This window comes from Medicago sativa, chromosome 7, assembly GCF_051527215.1.
Source record: "Medicago sativa cultivar Bolivia chromosome 7, Bolivia_mono, whole genome shotgun sequence".
NCBI lineage: Eukaryota > Viridiplantae > Streptophyta > Magnoliopsida > Fabales > Fabaceae > Medicago > Medicago sativa.
The window spans coordinates 37,786,879-37,810,091 of NC_140755.1; the positions used below are offsets into that span (position 1 = coordinate 37,786,879).

Below are 23,213 nucleotides of genomic sequence, written 5' to 3' on the forward strand. Positions count from 1 at the left end.
AGGAAGAGGAGGAGAGAGTGTGATGGTGTGAAGAAATGTCAAAGTTTGGATGCTATCTATAGGAAAACAAATTGCCTAGCCATTAATTCTGGTCAAAAACGTTCAAAATACGTGTTCAAAGGAGTTTTACCAGCCATTAATGCTGGTAAAAACCTTTGAAAACGTGTTTCTTGTGGTGCAGACCACCGGCCAAAACAAACTGATGCAGTTCAGATTTCATAATCCGTACAACTCTAATGGTTTCCGGATTATGTAATCCGAATTTTTACGATATTGGGGCAAACTAAAAGAAGTTGCGCACCTTCTGTGGGGTGAAGGACGTTCCAGATTATGTAATCCGGAACATGTTTTTTTCTTCACGTGGTCCACGTTGGACCTACAGTTTTTGTGGTCCAGGACGCCTAGGGACTTTTATAAAAAAGTGTCCCTCTTTTCATAACCAGTAACCACAAACCAAGAAAAAAAAACAATGGAAAACTCTATATTTAATTCGAACACCAAGCTAGCTGTTGTTTACTACAAAGGGAAAAAACCACCCTATTTGTTCAGGATTCGCACTGATGTCACCCTCTTCGGGTTGAAGAGTCAGCTGAATGAAATCAACCACGAACTCAACCGTAGAGACACACAGAGGGTGGATGGTGTTGAGTATCGACGTCCATCGACCGACTCATCTGGTAGTCCGCGGTTCAGCCGAATGAAGCTCATGAACGATGACAACGTGAGAATCATGTTCTCCATTTTTTGTCAGTACAATACTAGAGGGACGATCGAGTTGGACGCTTCGTTGGTCAGATCTGTTGAAGAAATTCGAAAAAGTTTGATCCGGCCCAGGAACTACGAAGAGATCAGGGCACTACTGAAAGCACCAGATGAAGAAATTAGTTTAGATGATCAGTGATCTACTATGTTTTATTTTATAACGTGTATTATGTTGTTTTTTATTACGTGTTTTATGTTGTTTTTTATTACATGTTTTGTGTAATTGAACTAAGTTGTTATATGTTGCTGAACTAAGTTGTATTGTTATGTTTTAAATAATATATGTATTATCTAAATTTTCATTAAGTGTTGCTTTACGCCAAAGATGTGCATTTAAACGCTAAAATAACCAAATATATGCATTCCGGATTACATAATCTGAATTCACATAGGGTGTAAGTGTAGTTCGGATTATGTGGTCCACAACATCCATAAACCCCTATAATTAAGTGTTTTCGGATTGTATACACAAACACATCAAAGAAACCATAAAAAAAATTTGTCATTGTGCTGAGGATCTTTACATGTTGTCGCAAAATAGATTGCTCTCTATGCGAGAGCGTGATGAAGATCCTCAACAAGCTTTAAAAAATATATAGATAGATAGATACAAAGCTTCTGAACTTGATCTATAGATATGAACATCAAGCAGTTTTTATGAGTTAGATCTTGCTGCCTGCCAGATGAATATGTCATTTCGCAAGGCAGCTTGAAATAAATCCTCTTGAAACACCTTCCCAAAAGATTCATCATTTCTGTTATATATTATGTTTTTTTTAACTGTTTATTTGTCTTATGTTGTTTTTATTTATGTTATGTACCTTTGTTTTATTTTTTTCCAAGTCATTCGCCATGAAAACGCTCCAAATACAGGGTATGATGCAATTCGGATTTTATAATCCGGACAAACTTCATGCATTCCGGAATATAAAATCCGTAACCCCTCAGTTTATTTTGGACGGTGGCGTTTCATCAAAGGTTTGACCGGTTAGTGGAGTTTTAATGCATTTTTGGACGGTTTTAATTGTGGAACACGTTTTATTTGACTGAACTTATGACCTATGACTGATTTAAGGCTATGAAAAGTCTTGGATCTTCAACGATTTCCTTCATTCTTCACTTCACCTCCTTTCTTACATTTTCTTCAAAAAAAATTAGGTTTTTAGGTAGTTTTTAGGTGTGTCTGTGGTGTCATGGTCATTGTTGACCGTTCATATAACCCCTGCAATTGCATTGCAGCTTATGTGGGGGTTATATAACGGTCAACATAGACCCTTGACATCAAAGAAAGACACAAAAATTTATATCGTTTTTGTCCAGATTATAGTTTCTGGAAACACTAAAAAACTGGTTCGGATTTTATTTTCCGGATTAGGGGTAATTTTGAAATTTTTGCAGGGCGCAAGAGAACACAGGAGGGTGGGAAAAGTAATAGTCATATAACAAATCGCGCTAAAAGGGCAAAAAACATTAACATACTTCAGCCCAACCATTCATCATGTCAATGTTTGGAGTCTTTCTGTGAACTTTGCTATATATACACCCTTGTAAACCAAATATTTCTATATACACCCCCCTCCTTAAAAAAATGGCCCCACCGACATGGGCCCTAGGCCGTCGCACCCCGACCTATGCCTAGAGCCGGCCCTGTTGAATATACTATGTATAATTTTGAAGATTTGAATTTTAAACATCAATAATTACAAAGAAATAACACCCTGAAATCATTTCTTGCACCTCTTAAAAAAAATAAAATAAATCTTGCACTAAAACTTTCTCTCTAAAAGAATTTACATCTACATTTCCAAGTGTTATCCTCCCTCCGGTCACTATTATAAGTAAAAGTTCACTTTTTAGATTCATTCAATAAATGATGTATGTAGTCTATATATGGCCCACATACATCATTTATTAAATGAATCTAAAAAGTCAATATTTGCTTATAATAGTGACCAGAGGAAGTAAGAACAACTCGTGTTGATAATAGTGACCAGAGGAAGTAAGAACAACTCGTGTTGAGTGACACACAACTTAGGGGGTGTTTGTTTCCCATTTGCAAAAATTACTCCCTGGAATAACATTCCCAGGGAAACATAATGAGAATTTTATTCCTGAGAATGTTTCAAGAAAAGTGTTTGGTTGTCAATTTTAATTCCTATGATTCTTTTCAAAGAAGTGGGTGGTTACATTGATAAACCTTATGCCACATTACTCAAAAAAGTGGAAACTGTTATGTTAATTTTTACAACGTGGGAACACAATGGTAAAATGAGCATGTGTATGAGTTTTGATTAAGAACATGTGCTCCCAAGTCTTGGGAATATAATTTTCCAATCCCTTTTTCATGGGAATAAAAATGACTAGAATGTGAGGTAAGTAGATTCATGGGCATTAATTATTCTTAGGCATATTATTTTTGTCCCTTTCTACCAAACATATGAATTCTTCTTTTCCAACCTCTATTCCCAGGAATGTGTTTTTTTATCTCCGAAACAAATGCCCCCTTACAAAGAAAAACAACTTTATTGTTATAGTTGACAAAAAAAAGAGGTACATAAAGAAACATTATTGGCACAAAAAATTGGAGTTATGTAACTAGATTTGTGATTATTGGGTTACAAAGTCTTCATCTGATTAAAACCACGGAATGGCCTGCTCAGTAGTCCAAGGTCCATTCGGGTTAAGGTCCCTTTTCCCAATTTATAAGACTCAACAAAAAAAAATCTCATTGAATTTGTTAGTAACACTTTTAAGAAAAATGCTCTTCTCCGAATAAAAAATGCTCACTTCCAACTAAACATCCTAAAATACCTCTGCGTGAGTTAATTCGCGTAGGTGTTATACCCAAGTCACGTTGCGTGAGTTAACTCACGCATGTGTTAAACATGAAAAACACACGATTGAGTTACCTCACGCTGCGTGAGTTAACTCACGTTGGGTATAACATCTGCTTAAGTTAACTCACGCATGTGTTAAACATGAAAAAATACCCGGTTAAGTTAACTCACGCTGGGTATAACACATGCGTGAGTTAACTCACGCAGGGGTATTTTGGGATGTTTGGTTGGGAGTTAGCATTTTTTGTTGTGAAAAGAGCCATTTTCCACTTTTAATGAGGCAGGTTATTTTTATTCCCTTCGATTTAAATGTAGGTTTTATTTTATTTTATTAATACATTTATTAAGGTGCGGCAAATAATAGGTGGTGGTTTTGGAGTCATTGTTATCATGTTATCAAATGATACTTTTATTTTTTGAGAGAATCAAATGCATTCTAATTTTTGTTTAATATTTGAAAAATTTAGAGGCCAATTCATATGATAACATGGTCATTTAAATATAAAGTGGCCAATTTAAGATTCACACCATCTATAGTGAAGAAGAAATTTTAAATTCTTACCAATTCAAAATAAATAAATATGGTCATTATTAAAATTTCTTCAGTTTAGACGGCGTGAATCTCAAATTGACCACTTTATGTTTAAAAGATCATGTTATCCTATGAATTAGCCTCTATGTTTTTCAAATTTTACAACCCGGTCATTATTAATTTTAAAAAAATTGCAATTTTTTTCTTAAAAATTTCATAATTTGCAACTTCGCCCAGAAATCATTAAATACTTGCAAATTGGTTCTAAATTTATATGAATGAATAATTTAACAATTATATTAAAACAAAAACATTTAGAAATGAAGAGAGTTCAAATAAAACATTTGAATTGCCTACAATTTTAATTTCCCTAGAATTTCTAATTACCTCATAAGTCATACTCATAACTCATATACATTGAAATAGATGTAGTATTCGATATCGACATTTCAAATTCTAAGACAAATTGATGATATTTTGCAAAGAATCATTTAAAGAATTTTTTTGAAGTCTTATAATTATGGACCCAGGAAGGATTATTTTTACCGTGAAATCAAACAAAATTGATTTTGAATGATGTCACTCAAATATGGTTCATCATGTCTAATTTAAACATATACCTGTCCTTTTCCAAGTTCAATGCACATTTTATTTAAAATTCAAGTATGGTTTTCCTATATCGTATGGAGTCTATTGACCACAAACTTACTTGATTCATGAAGTTTCCAAGTTCTTTCAAGTGAATCTAAGGGTGGAATATTTTCAAAACATTTAGGTCATAAATAGGGAAGGCATCTATGTAAAAGATGAATTTGTGTAGGTTGCCTGCTACGACAAAACTGGCCAGCCTTTAAGGGTCCAGGGAATCCCATCAAACTCAATATTTTATTCTTGTTTTACAAATATTGGTACAAAAAACAGAAGATTTTGGTACCAAATAATGAAATTAATTGTCAACGAGGGGTTCTCACGTTTTGGTTCATTCACCTCAACAATTTCTTTATTTTGTTAAGGTTTAAGTGGACTCTTTCAAATTGTCTCTAACAAGAAGTGGTGAGTACCAAACATTTTTTTAATAACAAAACCTTACATGCTTTTTTAGCTTTCAACTAAAAGTGCTTTCCGACCAATCATTAATCTCCCCCCTCTAACGACATCATGCTTATATTTAAATGTTATATGAACTGGCAGCATCTTTACTTGAATTTCAAGTATCTATTAAAGTGTCATTCTTTCAATGTCATCACACTTGGTAACTCTTACGTGATATCTTGATATTTTCAAAGGTAAAGACTAAAGAGTTTCAAAGAAAATGGGAAGACAACCATGTTGTGATAAGGTTGGTTTGAAGAGAGGACCATGGACTATTGAAGAAGATCACAAGCTTGTGAATTTTATCCTTAATAATGGGATTCATTGTTGGAGAATGGTTCCTAAACTTGCAGGTAAATATTTTCATTAAATTTTTCTTTTTCACATGCTTTTTAGTTGATAGATAAGTTTCATTGAAAAGGTGTTTCTAACATGGTGCATATTTTTGAAGGTCTTCTAAGATGTGGAAAGAGTTGTAGATTGAGATGGATTAATTATTTGAGGCCAGACCTTAAGAGAGGTGGTTTTACTGAAATGGAAGAGGATCAAATTATACAACTACATGCCCGTCTTGGTAACAGGTACAACATGCTTTCTAAAATTTCATTATGCTTTCTAATGTTTGCATATATGAGGCCCCTAAGTTATTCACAATAGTCTCATAAAATTTTATACATAGTCTAAAAAAATGTTGAGTGCATCGTTTTAAATTACAATTGTTGTTATACTACAGTATATTATGGATAAATGCAAAGATGAAACCACGATTGTAGTTGCAGACACCTCTCAAAGTCAAATCGTTATATTGTGGTCGCACTTGGAATTGTTGTCCGCACTTTAAGACTATGGTTTAGTATTTTTGACATCGTGTATGCAAGTAGAGTGTGGTAGTTTGCGGTTATGGTGCGATCCTTTATATTGTAGTAAAATGCGGTCATGTGGGCACAATTGCAATTGCAATGTAGTTACATAGACCTCTCAAATTGTATTGTTACGGTCGCAAATCACAATTTAAAACTATGGTCGAGGGTTTTAGATCTTGTGTATGCGAAAAAGTGTGAAATATGGATCTAGTATTGGTTTTAAAACAATGCAATGGATGCATAATGTATGTTTTTTAACATAATTACGCACATTTTTTAGGTGGTCAAAGATTGCTTCACATTTTCCAGGAAGAACCGACAATGAAATTAAGAATCATTGGAACACAAAAATCAAGAAGAAGCTGAAGTTCCTTGGTTTAGACCCAGTGAACCACAAGCCAATTGAGCAAAAGCAACAAACCCTTGATGATGATAAAAATATTATTAACCAAGAACCAAATATTCCAAGAGGGTTTAAAGAAAATGTGGAGATTAAATCCTTGGAAAGTGATGGCACAAAAGAAATGACAAAAACGGAATGGAAAAGAGAAGAAAACAAGGTGACTTGGGATGATACTTCTGAACTTTTGAACAATTTTGAAATGCTATGTTCAAATTTGGATTTGGAGACATGGATGAGCCAAGACACCAACACTAGTGCAAATTCTGTTTCTAGTTCTTCAGTCTCTCTTGATAATACTAGCCACATTTCTATTGATGAATCCTCCTACCTTCAACAAAATTCTTTACAACAATGGGTTGATAGTATGGACTCCTTTCTCCCATGGGATGGCCTCAATCTTCCTGACCAAGATATTTCTTTTTTTGGAAAATAAAGAATAAATAACTTATAAAAGCACTGACGCAGACATAATACTGACACAAACACGTCAACACCGATAAAAATTTGAGAAAATGAAAAATATTAAAATGTATTATTGACAAGTGTCAGTGTCATATTGGTGTCCGACGCCCGAGATATGTATACTTCAGACACACCTCCACTCCCTAAAGCAATAAAATGTAACAGTAATGTATAGAACAGTGACACTTTTATTTATCCCTGCATTTTGTTTTTGGTTGCATTGATGCTTACTGTGATGATGATTATACAATTGAATATTTTTATATATTTTTCTTGGATTCAGCTCCCCAACAGCATCCCTCAATTCCACCACATGTGGGGCTGAAGACTTGATAAGATCATCCCTTTTTCTTGTCTCCTTTGTTCCTATGTATTATCAAAGTTGTCCCACTCATCATCATGAAGAGTTCAACGTTATTTATCAATAATATTTTTTGGCTCTTCTAATTACATATTTGTATTTTATGTTTTTACCAACCTAATTATTTATTATATATGTGCTGTATTTTATATCATGGTCTCAATATTTATTTTTTTAAAGAAACAATGATTATAACTTCGTACTTTAGCTCTACTAAAGTGCCCTTCTCACAGACATAATAATAATAATAATAATACACAAAATATATCGTAATGATAGTATATAAAGATATAAACTTGAATTAATTTTTAAAAAAAATAATAAAATAGGCATATTAGTTTAGGTATTGTACTCCCACAATAAATCTCATATTTTCAAAAAGAAAAATTTAAAATAATAACTGGTAGGAAGGTTATGTTAGCTTAAAGATTATAGTTTTTCACGCCTCTCTATAATGTGTCATGTGGCCTGTCGGGATCGATTCTTGGTCCTCCCCCACAAACTCAATTATACTCCCTAATTAACATTGTGTTTAATTTTAAAATTTGATATTCACATTTTTATTATGATAATGATAAATGCATTCCTTTTAGTTCACATAAATGGTACTAATAACAGTTTATACACAAAATGTATGCAATCACACCTAGGGATATAAAGAAAAATGCTAAACATCCCGAAAACTATTATCCCGAAAACATCACGATGGCACTTGATTGGCTACTTATCACCACTACTTGGGTGATTTCCACAAATTCAGGGATTTAGTCAACAATAGGTGATATGCAATTTCCCTTATAGCTTACAAATACACGCTTGTGATATTTCCCAAAAAATAATTCGGGATATATAGCATTTCTCGGATATAAATGGATATCTATGTCCACTCTGTTGGACAAATATGCAATTCGTACCCTATCCATATCCGTGTGGATATCTGTTTATTTTGAGGTAATCTGTGGATTTATACAAATATCCATGAATAACATTTATAAATGAAATGTTAATTTTTTTTGACCTGAAAATCCAAAACAAAAGTTCATCACATGCATTTGCTTTTCTTTTTAGCAAAAGATAATATCCATATATTAAAATAACAACAAAGATCATTGACTCGACAAAGACATAAATAAAGTTTCTTACATTTAATAAATATTAAGTTATTTGATTTAACAAAAGCATAAATAAAGCTCTTTATATTCAACAAAAACAAAGTTTTTTGCTTAAAAAATCCCGACCACTTTGACCTCCTTTTAAAGGAACGTAACACAGATTTGATTAGTCATGTAATAACTAATAACACTCACAGTACCGAGAATTTTTGCTTACGAAGTTGAAAGTTATTAAGGTTATTTATGTAATTTACTCGGTTTAATAGCGGATATGGATATTTGCGGGTGTGGATACCATTATAAATTCGCATCTGCATCCATTAATTAGCGGGTAGTTAAAATATACATTTATTTTATCTATAGATATCTATTAAAGTATCCGCTCCATGTCCGTGACATATTTTATCCGTGGATATCCGCGTGAGGATTTTTTTTTTTTTCCATCCCTTCACACCACTATCTTCTCATAATATATGTGAAAAATGTTAATAGATGCTCAGTAATGGGACGTGGGATATTTCTTTAATTTATGCGACACTTAATTTTTAGGAATTCCTTAATTTATGCGACACTTATTGAGTAGTGGAGAGTGTTATTCATATTATATTATAAACCCAAAGCTCTTTAAATACTTAAACATGTTGTGACGAAATTGATGACTGGTACAACATTAAGATGATCATTAGGCAGCTAGCTTTAGATATCATTTTTTAATTGGCAATAGTTTGAGTGTAAATGATTGTGAAGGAATCGTGCCAAGCACTGAAAACGATTGTTCTTGAACCATCGCAATTTTCTTTTACATGCAATGAATCTGTGTGCAATCAAGTTGTGGGGAGTAACAGGGAACATGAAATCCACGTTGGAATAATTTTTCACATTAGCATTACTGTTGTTATGGTTCCATTCCATCCATTGTAAACGATTAAACAAATATTACCTGGTTATATACATATTTAACATTAAAACTAATAGTAATTTAACATTAAACAAATATAGTTTTTTTTTTGTTGAGAAACTGCATTCACTGCCTTTCGATATCTTTAGGCTTTGTTTGAGAGTATAAAAGGGAGAGTGGAAAGGGCATTGAGGATGGAAAATAAGAGAAAATAAAAAAATCTTTCACATTTAATTTTTTTTAAAAGAATAATAAATTAATGTTTATAATTAATATATTTTTAATTTTAAAAATATTATAACAATATTGATTTATTTCGAAGAATTCATATAAACTCTTCTAAACCCTCCTCAAGCAAAGTTTTTTACTTTCCCCAAATTAAAAAAAAAATTAGATTACGAAGAAAATTAAATCCTCCAAAACTCTCCCCTTTAAAAACTCTTATTGTCACTTTATCTTTTCTTTTAATGAAAATGTCTCCCCTCCCTTCCGTTCCAAATTTGCAAACAATGTCTTGAAATACACTAACACCCACTCTTGTATTTTAATAGACTTTTTATTAGAGATATATGTTAGATACTAGTTTGTAGTAGTATATATACTTCTAATAACCCCATTAGTGGGATAACTTCACTCATTTGTAATATTCAATTTCCATCAATACAAAGAGCTTTACTACTTTTCTCTCATTCCTTCCATGGATGCCATGTTTCATAACATGGTATCAGAGCAAACCTGATATCCACCTTGAAGGATATTTTCCGCTGCATTTTCTCGAGAAAATTAATTTTTCTCAAATTTCTCTTTCTTTCTCCATCAGTTTTCTTTCATTTTCTTGAGATTTTCCTTTTCTTTCTCTTCTTTCTCATTCACGTTTCTTTTTCTCCTTTTGAATATCCTTTGCAATCTCAATTTTGTTTGATTTCTTTGCTTTAATTTTGTTTTGAGAGCCTCATCGTTCATGATTCTATTCATAAATCGCTTAGATTCTGTTTTCCTAATTTTTCCCCAAATTACTAGGGTTTCGCGATTTTGTGATTCGGTTTCTTCTTGTTCTTGCGACCGCGATTCTGTTTCCATGACATTTCATCACAGTTCCTAATTTTTGCTTCGGATAGTACTTCTGTTTTTGATTTCCGATCCGCAACTAACTATCATGAATTCATCATCAATTCATAACAACAACTCATATCACCATTTTTGGACAAAAATGCAAAGCATACATATAACCACAATTTAAGCATGTAATTTCATCATCAACAACTCAATTAACATTCAATTTACATACCCAAACATTGCATCAAAACATGAACACGAATTTACAATCAATTAGGTTCAATTCACCAATTTCACAAATGGGTAAAAATGAAAAGTTATGAATTATGGTTGAATTCTAACCCTCTTACCTCTAGCACCAAGAATCTCTAACTCAAGCTTCAATTTAGCTCCTAGATGATGAATCTCTCTTGCCTCTAACCCTTGTTCTTGTTCTTCCCTCTAGCCTCTATCTCTTCTCTTCTCAAATGAAAAATGTTGTGAAGAAAACCCTATTTCTCTACCAACACTAGTTTATATATAGGCTCACTTAATTGGGCTTATCTCACAAACCTTAATGGGCCTAACCCATTTCTATTTTAACCTCAAAAATGTTACTACTCACTTAACGGTAAAATATAACACTAACGGTCACTTAACGGTAAATAAATAATTACTACACCCTTTAGTAACTTGGTAAAATAATAACTCTCACTAAGCACTAAAAATAACTTCCAGCAAAAAAAACTACAAAATTACCCCTTCTCTCAAAATGACCAAAATGCCCCTAAGTCCAAAATGACTAAAATACCCCTCTAATACCGAATTCTACGATTCCCAACCAAAAATACACACAGAGGAAATAATCACATAAGAGCACATATAACACAATTAAAAGTAATAAAATAAATAAATCTAGTCGAAAAATCGGGATGTTACACTGATAGGCCAAACTGCAAGTGCACGGTCTATCGAAGTAATAGTAGTAAAAGAGAGTATCGTTCCGCTAGGGAGTTGTTCAATTCAATTAACCTGTAAAGAATGATTAGAGGAGAAGAAAAGATTAAAAGAGATGGTTTAGTTGGTTGAAAGTAAATAACAATAATAAAAAGGAGCTTTGGGATCATTGGTTCGTCATAATAACAAATCCTTCTCTAGCAAGACTTTAACTTCTAATTTCATGGTTTACACCTTAATTTCTAAAGACCGGTTTCCCTTTAGCCCCTCACCTTTCTGATAAAGTCCAGTGAGAGTTTACCCCTAGTAACCAAGCCTATTTCGCTGACTTGATTACTAGAAGAAGCCTATAAGGATTGAAACTACACATGTCTCAATAATTGCAAAGACTATTTCGCTGCCTTTGCAATTATTGTCTGGATTCACTTGTTCCAATATCAAAGCTCCGCTTTCGCATTATGAATTGATATTTGGGATGATGGATTAACAATTATCAAACCCTCCACTTTCGTTTCCACAGCTTGAGAATGGTTAATTCATGTTAAAACGGTGAATCTAGATTAGAAATTACGGTTACATGAAATTAGGGTTAAAGCTTGGTTCGATTAGGATTATGTCATTAGACTTATCCAACAATCCCAAGACAAGAAAAAGTCTACTCACTCATGTTCACCGTGACATGGGGAAGAAGAGAGAAAACATAAAATAAATAACAAGAAAGTAAAGAAATAAAAAGGTAAACTTTATTAAGAAAACAATTGTCACTATTGATTCCAAGAATAAAGATAAATATTTGTGATGGAGAGCTACTCTATTTATAGCTTTACAATCGACTTAAAATCTAAGCTATTACAAGGGCATTCCGGTAAAACTAAAACAGAGTAGCTTGGGCTCGAAGAAAAGCAGTAAAAGGGCTTCTGGAGGGTGGCACGGCCGTGCCACATGTTGGCACGGGCCGTGCCAAGCTTCTGACTTTGGGGGAATATATTTTGTTCCCGAATCTTTTGTATTTTCGTTCTAAATCAGCTCCAGACTCCTTTCTTTTGCTCCAAGACACCTTCCATCCAATATTTGTTCCTGAAATATAAAATATGCAATTGAAGTAAACTAGCTCAAAAAGGAAACAATATTTAAATAAAATCAAATCAAATTTAAATAAAACGAAAATAAATAACACATAAAAATAGACTAAATTATGACTCATCAGCTGCTGCCTGAAGAATATGGGTTGAAGACTTGCAGCAAGACTATTTTTCTTGGTGTATTCCATGTTGTTGCCTATAAGTGCTGGAAGCATTGGTTTTGGCCTATAGTTTGAATGCATCAACATGAATTTGTTTTCTATGGTTTGAAGACACATCACATGGCTATGCATCTCTATTGGCTTGCATTTGGTTTTTCATGCCTCGGCTCGGCATTGGAGGGCATCTCTTTTTTATCTTTGGAACCTTGGTCTTGTTGCTTCATGGTACCTTTGGTGTGAAGTTTGTTCAACATATGACCTCCTTCCATTGTAAACTTTGGCCCTTCCTTGCACTTCTTTTTCTTTTGGATATCATCATTGATTTTGGATATCCTTGTTCTTCTTGTCTTGTGCTTCTATCTTGAGTGATTGAGAACTCTTGATGGTTAAGCATTGTGCCTTTTAAGGCTTTGTTGATATTTACTTCTACCGGATGGTGGTTAACCATTGCTTTGATGCTTCTTCCTTCAATTGATTCAACCTTGAGTTGTGGTTGCTTCTTGTTGGATAAGCACTTGTTTGATGACTATGTTTTAGCCGATGTGTTCCCGGTATCTTTCCTTGTATTTTCTCATTTCAAGTTGGAAGTGTTTTGAACACCTTCCAACTTGAGGGGGACTATTAGAGTTATATGTTAGATACTAGTTTGTAGTAGTATATATACTTGTAATAACCCCATTAGTGGGATAACTTCACTCATTTGTAATATTCAATTTCCATCAATACAAAGAGCTTTACTACTTTTCTCTCATTCCTTCCATGGATGCCATGTTTCATAACACTTTTACCTTTTAGCAAATAATAGAAATACCATCTTACTTTAATACCGTTAAAACAAAAACAGACCCGTTGTTTCTTATTTGATGGAAACTCCCGTTGGCTTATTTAGTGTTACATGGGTGTTTCTCCTTAGGCCTCTCTCAATATCTCTAAGATGTTAGAATAAAATATGTTTAACATTACCACCATAAGTTTTGATGATAACAATGTATTAAAAGGTCAATTGGATATGCTAATATTTGTTCAAGTATGCAGGACCATAGACAAAAATTTATAAGTATTATATCCAAGTATTGGTTCTGAATAAACAAAAGAGATCAATGAAATTAGCAAAGGAAGCTTATGTTGCAAGACAGAGTCTGAAGACCATCAGAAGCAGACTGCCAGAAGCTGACATCAGCAAGCGTTTGAAGATCATCAGTATATGAAGTTCATCAGAGTCTGAAGCCTAGAAGTTGTAGTTAGTTAAAGTTTGTTATTCTGAAGACACAACATTGCAGAAGGAATAGAAGCCTGGAGCAACGACTATTTCAGAGGAATTAGAAGGCATTGGATGCTTATCCACTAAAGAGCGAAGGAAAAAGACATAGTACAATTGTACAACCACTATTCCACTACTCCACCCTTCATGTCTGCAATAGTAGTAGCTACAAATGTGTCTACGCTGGTTGTTCTCCAAACAAGGAATGAATTTCAAATTGTTCCCTCCTAGGACAATAACCAAATCAAGTAACAGATCATTGGTGATGATCAAGCTTCAACAACGACTCTTTTTGATGTGTTGGCAATCATCAGTGTATCTTTCACACCTCTATATAAATGAGTGAAGACTTGAAGATTGTAGGAGACTCAAGAACAATTTACAAGTGTCAAAACATGTCAACTGTTGAAGGTTCCAGTTCATGTCATAATGCCATACCATAAGATTATAGTACTGAAGATAAGTCATCTAGTTCTAACAAACCTCCAATGTTTAATGGAGACCTTAAGACTTTCTCTTGGTGGAAAACCAAAATGTATAGTCACCTTATGGGTTTAAATGAAGAACTATGGGATGTTCTTGAAGTTGGTGTTGGTGACTTGGTGTTAGATGAAAAAGGAGCTGCTGCTCAGAAGAATCCGTACAAGAAACATCACAAGATCAGAGGCATTCTTGTTGTTGCTTTTCCTTACAAGGAGTACTTGAAGATGAGTGATAAATTTACAGCTAAAGCAATGTTTGCTTCCTTGTGTTCAAACTATGAGGTAACAAGAAAGTCAGAGAAGCTAAAGCTACCATGCTTGTTCATCAGTATGAGTTGTTCAAGATGAAAGATGATGAAGACATTGAGATTATGTATTCAAGGTTTCAAACTCTAGTATCTGGACTTCAGATTCTGAAGAAAAGCTATGTAGCTTCTGATCATGTGAACAAGATTCTAAGGAGTTTACCTGCTAGATGGAGACCTAAATTTACTGCTATTGAGGAAGCTAAGGATCTAAAAACTCTAAGTGTTGAAGATCATATAAGCTCTCTCAAATGTCATGAGATTAGTCTTAATGAGCATGAACCTGCTAGAAAGCCAAAGACTATTGCACTAAAGTCTAAAGGAAAGTCTTCACAAGCTCTCAAAGCAAATGAATCTGAAGATGAGTCACCTACAAGAGATTCAGATGAAGATCTTGCTGTTGTTCAAGAGATGGCTATGCTTTCCAACAGAATTCAGCATTTGGCTAGGAAGAACAAGAATTTCTTGAGTAGAAATAGTGGTTACAAAGGCTCAAGAAAAGAAGATCAGAAAGGCTGCTTCAACTGCAAGAAACCTAGACACTTCATTGTTGAATGTCCTGAACTGTAGAAAGAGAAATGTAAAGAAAAAAACAAGAAACCAACCTTCAAATCCAACAAGTTCAGAAGTCAGATCAAGCAGATTCTGATGGCTACTTGTGAAGATTTTGATAATGAGTCAAGGTCTGATAAGGATGATGCTGAAGATGAATTAAATGTGGTTGTGGGGTTAGTAACTACAGAGGCTTCAGATGTTAAACCTGAAACAGACTTTGAAATTCTAGCATACTTGTTTTAAGTGTTCTGTCAGATGTTTTAACGTTTGCAGTGTTCCGTTTAATGTTCCAACTGTTGGAATAAACCCTAATAGCCAATCTATGTTGATTGAGTTTGGCTTTGTATCATGATATTGATATAAGTATATATTGTGAATATATAATAATAAGGCATTTCTTTATTGATTTTTTTCTTTCAGAATAATAAAGTCCATAGAATAGTTAGTCTATTTAATGAAACATTAAGTATAACTTAATTGTGAGACCCCGTTAAACATAAGAAAACTATTCTTAAAGTATCCGTAGTCAAGCTTTATTGAGAAGTGGGATATCATTAAAGCATAGAGACTATTATGTGGGTAGACTGATGATCACATCTCACAGATCATGGATAAAGAGTTATCAAGTCTTCACATAGATATAAATATTAGGAGTAATATTCATATTGGATTGACCCGCCATGAGAATACTACATAGTAAAAGTTATGAAAAGTGTCATAAGATATTCTCATAGTGATAGTGGTGTATTCCACCCTTCGACCTGAAACCACTATGTACCCTAGATGTTGGAGTCGAGTGCTTTGTCACCATTCAAACGTTGTCCATAACAGGATGACTATAAAGTTGGTTGATGGGTGCTCCATGAATCATGCTGAGGGACATGAGTGACCTAGATGGAATTTTCCCTTCCTACATAACAGGAGAAATGTCTACGGGCCCAATATTGAACTAGACAAGGATGACACGGTCTATGCCTTGTGTTCAATATAGACATGAGGGCAAAAGGGTAATTATACACATGATCATTATCACGGAAAGGTTTCGTCAGATCACATGACATTCTCGTCACTTGGGTAGCAGTGATGTGTTGCTAGATACCGCTCACTGTTTATAATATTAAATATGTGATTTAATATTATTGCCAACGTTACGGGAACCTATAGGGTCACACACAAAGGACAGATAGATGAGAGAAATAAATAAGTAAGACTTATTAGTAATTAAATAATTAAATATGATTTACTATTTAATTTACGAAAAATAGAGAAATGCGGTCCACCGTATGGTACAGTGTGTTTAAGTGAAATATGGTGCACCGTAAGGTACGGTGTACTTAAGTGCTTGTCTTGCTGACTACACAAGTGATTCTATAAATAGAACCCTTGTGTTGAAACATTACTAACTTTTTGTGAGTGATTTACCTAATTCAAAAAAGTTGTGAAACCCTAGCCGCCGCTCTCTAAACCTTGTTCTCTCTGAATCTCCGTTGGAATTGGCTAGCACTGGTCATCGGAGAAGTTCTGTTCGTGTGGACTGAGTAGAGGCATCGCTGCTTTGCTTTGGTCGTGATCAGAAATATTTCTTCTACAAAGGTTCTGCTCTTCAAGAGGTAAACACATGAATCCTAAAGTGTTTAAGTTTCTGTTTGATTTGTGATTAATGGTTTAATCAAGATCCGTTTCAATGGGATTTGTTCCGCTAAGAGGATTATAAAATTTTGAAAAACCCCTCTCAAAATCCCTTCACCAACATCGAGATAAAAACAGAAGTAAAAACAAGAAAAATAAACGACAAAAAGGTAAAGAACACAGTGAGTTTGTTGACCCAGTTCAGCACAACACGCTTACATCTGGGGGCTACCAAGCCAGGAAGGAAATCCACTATTGTAGTCCTTATTCAATAGCTCTCATCAAACTCCTTGTTTACACTATATGACCTAGGACCTACCCGTCTAGACCTCAACCTAGGAACTCCCAGATCTGAGATCCCATCTCACTATCTTAGTGGTCAGTCACTGCCCCAGTGACCTATCAGACCTCAACCAAAACAAAAGTAGAAGTTACCTTCCAACACAATCAACTAGAACCTTGTTTCACAACTTCGCTCTAGTGCACAAGAGTATCAAACTCACACACTCAATCCTAAACAAGTATCACAGACGACACAAGAAAGGTACACAGTAAGAGATTCTAGACTTGAATCACAAACGATACAAGAACAGAATACATGAAGACTCAAACCCTAAAAATCTAAACTTTTTAGTATGACGTCTTGAATGAGCAATTAGGTCTTGAAGTCTTCCTTATTTACTAAAGCAGCTTGGGCTAAATAAATCACTGGGCTTCAGTAACTTGCAGATCGGTTCAGCTAACCTGCAAAACAAGAATCAGAAACAAATCTGGAAAGTCTTAAAATGTCGGAACATTTATAGGAGCGTTCCAAATAATAACAAATATTTCCTAAAATAAAATATCTACTTTAGAAATATTCCACAGCTGATTCTTAGATGATATGCGCGTTGCTTAATCAATAAGTAAAGAAAATATTGTTTCCTTAAACAATAAAGGGCGCGCGTACATTTAGGCAAGAACCCAGACACACTGAACCGTGCCAGGATGTTGGAACATTGTATCCAACATCTTACAGAGTTGTCTAACCACATGCTGGAACATTGGTTCCAACTTACAGAACAAGGATATTTGTTTTAGCAATAATGCAGCCAACACAAATACCCAACAATCTCCCCCTTTGGCAAATTTTTGGCTAAAACAAATTAAGGCCAATACTTATAAAACAGGGGGATACAGAAGACCATTTCTCCAAGAGCATGAAACCACACCTATGAAGAAACAGTTAGCACACAGAATCCAAAGAGATACCATAGATACAACTAGGGAACAAGAGTTCTTGTACAGAGGATGTTACCACTAGAGCAGAGGAAAAATAAATTCCTATGCTACATTCAGGGAAAATAGATTCCCATACAGAGATAGAGATAAGCAAGTTCTCTCAAGAGCATAGGAAAACTGAGTTCCAGTGCTACAGATATAGGATGTTCCAACATCCTTCAGAACGTCAGACAAGAGTACCTGCCACACATAGAGGCAGGGGAAAAATAAATTTCCCATACCTAAAGAGTACTGTCACCAACCAACCATAGAAGCACAGAAACATAAATTCCTATACTTACATGTGACAGACTTGGATGCCTTCAGAGAGCTGTCACCAACAGCATATAGAAGCAAGGGAAAAATAAATTCCCACACTTACAAGTGATAGACACAGATGTTTAAACTTCTGACTCAACATCCTTCACCCAGCTTGGACTTAGCACAAGCACACATAGAAGTATCACTCCCCCTGAATATATGAATTTATGAGTGACTACTTACAGGAATATTCCATTACTCCCCCTGAATACATGCATACAGAAAGTCTGAACCGTTAGCAAGCTCCTAATGCATAAACATAAAAACTTCAGGATCTGGACGTAAGACATTCAAGGAATATTCACAAACTAGCAAACCTATCAGCAGACATATGCTAGCAGACCTATCAAAGGTCACACACACACACACTGAGACTTTTAAAATGTCATCCAGACATGTTCCATAATATAAAGAGGTAGCAGGTAACATGTACACTAAGAATCCTAAGAAAAATAAATTCTCAGAATTACACCAAGATGTTGCAGCTTCAGTGCCAACATCTGCACAGAGTTTCACAGACATGTTTCAACCTTTTATTGAGCAGTTGCAGGGAACATGTACATCATCTGAGAAAACCAGAATCTCAGAAGCATCATAGAGATGTTCTAGCACAAGTGCTAACATCTACACTGGTCTTGATTAGACATGTTCCAACATATCAGAGGATGTCAACTAGGAACATGTACAAAAAATAAATACTGAGAATAGATTCTCAGAGTATCATGAACACCATCAGACCATCAAGATGTTGCAACATGAGTGCCAACATCTACACAACACCTGATATAGTTGCAAAATAAATGCAACAACATAGAATAGCAGTCATAAACAATCAGGCATACACAAAGTAGTCTGCAAGATTAGGAAATTAAGGCAGACAAGGTACATGCAAAAGAGCACCTATACAGAAAGGGAGTATATATATCCAATTTTTCTCCCCCTTTTTAGCCATAAAATATGCCAAAGAATACCAGAATACCATAAGATGTCATAAGAAAAACTAAAATAGTTGAATATCATAATCCAGAAAAGCCAGAATGTGTCACAGAATACCAGGAAAACAAAATAGAGTGCTAAAGAGAAGACGGTTACAGACCAATCAGGCACACACAGGTGCACAAACAAGAGGAACAGGGCTATGCCCACAAAACAAGTTCTGAAATTACAAACGAAAAAAAAATCATTCAGCTGCCTTAGAGCTGCTTCCAGTGGCTTCCACATCTTCTGGGCCCTCATCACCAGCAACACCCTCTTCCTCATCCTCATCTGCATCCACAGCATCCTCATCATTATTTCCAACATCTTCTGTTTCCAAGGCATGAATCATTTGCTCAAACTGGGCCTTTCTCTCATCAAGCATAACACAGGTATCTTTCAGAGCAGCAATGATTTCTTCCTTTGTCATGAGCCCTACAGCAGGAGTGGAGGCAGATGTTCCAACAAGATCTGGAACATGATTATCTCCAAAGAGTTTCTGATGAGTAGTGAGCGGAGATTCCCTCTTTTTGGGTAGATCAGTGGCAGTGACAAGACCTGGATGTTGATCTAACATAATACTACATATCAGAGATGGAAAGGCTATTGGAAGCCTGACTGCATCAGTCTTTGCATGTCTCACAGTTTGATCAAATATATACCTACCATAATCCATCCTGACTTTAGTTCTCATGGAGTATATGAATTTACCCAAGCCAGTTGCAATATCTGATGTGTGGGTTGTGGGAACCCAATTAGCTGCTCCAATTTTGTTGAGAATGACATATTTCACACTCAGCTTCCCAGATGAGATCTTTCCCTTCTTTGGCCATGTTCTAACCTTGTTAGCAGTAATTTCCCTGCAGACTTGATTGTCAGTTGCTTCTATCTCAGTAGTACCTTCTTCAGCAATCCCTAGAAATTGGTTAATGATGTTGGGCGAGAAGTTGACACATTCTCCTCTAACATACACCTTCTGAAATTCCCTACTCAGAGGGTTGTCACAGTCTTCAGGAATGTTCACCACGAACTTTCTTACCAGCTTTTCATAGCAATCACCAAGATTGCACACAGTTTTTATGAGTCCAGCTTTCTTGATAAGTTCAATAATTTCCTTGATTTTAACCGTCTCTTCACTCAGTTCTCTCTCAACCGCCACCCTTCTGTGATAGATAAATTTCCATCTTTGTGCAAATTCTAGAAGATGGAATGACACCTTGTCAATAGGCACATTTTCTACAGTCCGGACAGCCTTCTTCCCAGCAGACTTCTTTGTACCAGTAGTGGTGATGTTTGGGACATCTTCCTAAACATCATATTCAGACTCGCTAGAGGAGATCACTTTCCTCTTCCTTGAGGTTCCACCAGTAGTTTGCACCTTTACCTTGCTCCAATTTTTCTTAGGACCCATGATAGATATTTTAGCAAGTGTACTAAAAATATATCGAAGTAATAAAATTTATAAGTTCGTATCCACATGGACTGTTTCAATTTCTACTCGGGAAAAGCGTTAAAATAAAGGATGTATTAAATTCAATGGTGCCCTAGGCAGTTGATTTGATTTGATTGCAATAAAAGTAAATAACAGAAAATAAAGATAGTTTTGGAAAAGATAAAGAGATATGAGATTAAGTCTTTCGAATCCTCTTAGTTCCCCTAATTGGTATAATGCACCTATTTCTTACGAATGATTCTCTAGTTTCACGATGGTTAACAAAATAGTCCTAATCAATCCCTTGAGTTAGGACCCTCTTCTCAAACTACATCCCCTAATTCCTTAGGCGGTCTAATAATCTTTGAAGGTTTTAAATACGTTAACCTATTATCACTAATAAACGATTATCCATTCCTAGACTAACCCTGTTCATTAGAACAATTCAATTAGGTCTAAGTAGAAAGCTAGTGTCAGTAATCATTCATTCTCACTAAATCATATTTATATTTGATTAGGATATAAAAAGCATTAAGAACAATTGAATTGAATAAAAACTAGATTGTCATTCATAATAGATAGAGTTTCACAGATTAGGGTTACATCAAAATCATCTCAGACCTAATCTCTGGAAATTAGCTAGACATGAAAAAAGAAATAAACAACATAGTAAAGAAAATAAACCGATAGAGTTCCATCGTTGCCGGCTTGCTCCTCAATTACTACTCAATCACTATTGTTGATGTTCTTTTCCCATATCCACGTGCTTCCTTCCTCTCTCGTACGTGAATGGGCGGCTGTTTTCTTTTCCAAATCGTGAATTGCTCTCAGCCAAAACGTTATATCCCTTTATATGTTGTGCAGCTAGCATTTTATATCTCCATAATGAGAAACCTAAGTCTCATGTGTCATGGGTCTCGGTTATAGCCCACCGATCCATTCTTTTTTATTTTCCCATCAAATCAATTCATTCTTCTCCAATTCTTTCTCACGTGGCTTGATGATCATTCTTATTATCTGCTAGCATGTCATATGTTCCTTTGGCCCACTTCATTTTCCCTCTTTAAAATTCATACACTAATTGACCAATAAAAGTGTGATAATAATATAACAATATAGCACTTGACTCAATAAATAAAAACGACAATTTATTTAAAATGACTCTAAATTAAGTACTAAACTAATAAGAATATAATGAAAACTTAACTAAAAAGACTCTGAAAATATGGAATGACGGACTGTCATCAACCCACTGCAGTGCTTTTTGTTCGGCTTTTGGGAGTCTCAGTTTCTGAAATGGTCACAGTCTTAGGGATTGTACTAGAGGGAGTTACAGCAATCCCTTTGTTGCTTCTCAGTCTCTTGGCTACACCTTCACCACCAAGCTTGTCTGCAAGAGGAATTGTCATCTGAGTCCTGTTCCTCAACATTGACCTCATCTTTAATCTTATCTTTACTCTCAGAACTGTCATCCTTATCTGTCTCCTTAGAGACCTCTTCAGATTCTCCCTCCTTCTCAGAAACGATGTCATCAACAGAATTGTCAGAGTTCTCATCTCTTTGTGGAGCAGTCTCCACACTATGCTGCTCGTCACCACCACCAGTTCCAGTGACGTCAACAGAGTTTCTGGGTTGGCCCAAGGATGTTTCAACATCCGGTCCAACTTCCTTACGGGTGGCCTTTTCACCAAGATCTCAACCAACTGAGTCATTGATATTTGTTTCATTACCAGCGTCTAAGTCCATATTCTCAGTACTATCTATTGCATCGTTTAAATCTTCTAACCCTAGTTTTTTACACGCATCAGGAGCATCAGAAATAAGGGTTTCATCAGGATTACCTTTACCAGTGCCAGAAGTTGTTCTCTTTTCAGCATGAGTAGAGACATCAGACATGTCTTTGAGTTCCTCTTTGCCCTTGTTCTTCTTGGTTTCCTGAACCGAGGATTCTGCTTGTACATTTTTCGAACTGCCTTTCTTCATGGATTTCTTTTTAGCAGCAGATTTGGGAGTATTTTTCCCTTTAGTTGGGGCAGGGGCAATGATGGTTATTGGCTCGACCCTTAGAGGAGTTGATGTGTCTGGTTTTTGATGATCAGAGGTAGTCCTTTTAGCCGGAGGAATGCTAGATTTGAATTTCATAGTGAACTGATGTGAATACCAAATGCCACAGATGACAAGGAAATGATGGAACTTTGTTTTCAAAGAGAGAATGTAAACAGTTTTGTGAGATTTCGATAGAGAAGAGAGTTGTCTAGGGTTGTGGGTGAGATGATTGCGCTTAGTTGGGAGTTGAGGAAGGAAATGGGAGAAACTTCCTGAAGCGGCGTGCACCAATAAGGAGAGTGAGACAGGAAAAATTATTGCACACCTGTCATAAGTTAACTGCTTTAACTTCCTTTGTGGAGAAATGACAAGTCTATCCCTTGACTTCCA

The 23,213-nt window shown here is 35.2% G+C and overlaps 3 protein-coding genes across 3 annotated transcripts; 2 read left to right on the forward strand and 1 right to left on the reverse strand.

Moving 5' to 3' along the window:
- Positions 1 to 469: 469 nt before the first annotated feature.
- LOC146906072 (uncharacterized) lies at positions 470 to 901 on the forward strand. Its single transcript, XM_085728725.1, has one exon. The coding sequence runs from the start codon at positions 470 to 472 to the stop codon at positions 899 to 901; it is 432 nt and encodes a 143-aa protein (XP_085584851.1).
- Positions 902 to 5,333: 4,432 nt separating this feature from the next.
- Positions 5,334 to 7,398, forward strand: LOC146906073 (myb-related protein 315-like). Its single transcript, XM_085731065.1, has 3 exons — positions 5,334 to 5,576; positions 5,675 to 5,804; positions 6,367 to 7,398. Exons 1-3 carry the CDS (start codon positions 5,444 to 5,446, stop codon positions 6,920 to 6,922), a joined length of 819 nt encoding a protein of 272 aa, XP_085587191.1. The 5' UTR covers positions 5,334 to 5,443; the 3' UTR covers positions 6,923 to 7,398.
- Positions 7,399 to 19,550: 12,152 nt separating this feature from the next.
- LOC146906074 (uncharacterized) lies at positions 19,551 to 20,756 on the reverse strand. Its single transcript, XM_085728726.1, has 2 exons — positions 20,730 to 20,756; positions 19,551 to 20,651 (listed from the first exon to the last, which is right to left on the reverse strand). The coding sequence occupies exons 1-2, from the start codon at positions 20,754 to 20,756 to the stop codon at positions 19,551 to 19,553; spliced, it is 1,128 nt and encodes a 375-aa protein (XP_085584852.1).
- Between the last annotated feature and the right edge of the window lie 2,457 nt (positions 20,757 to 23,213).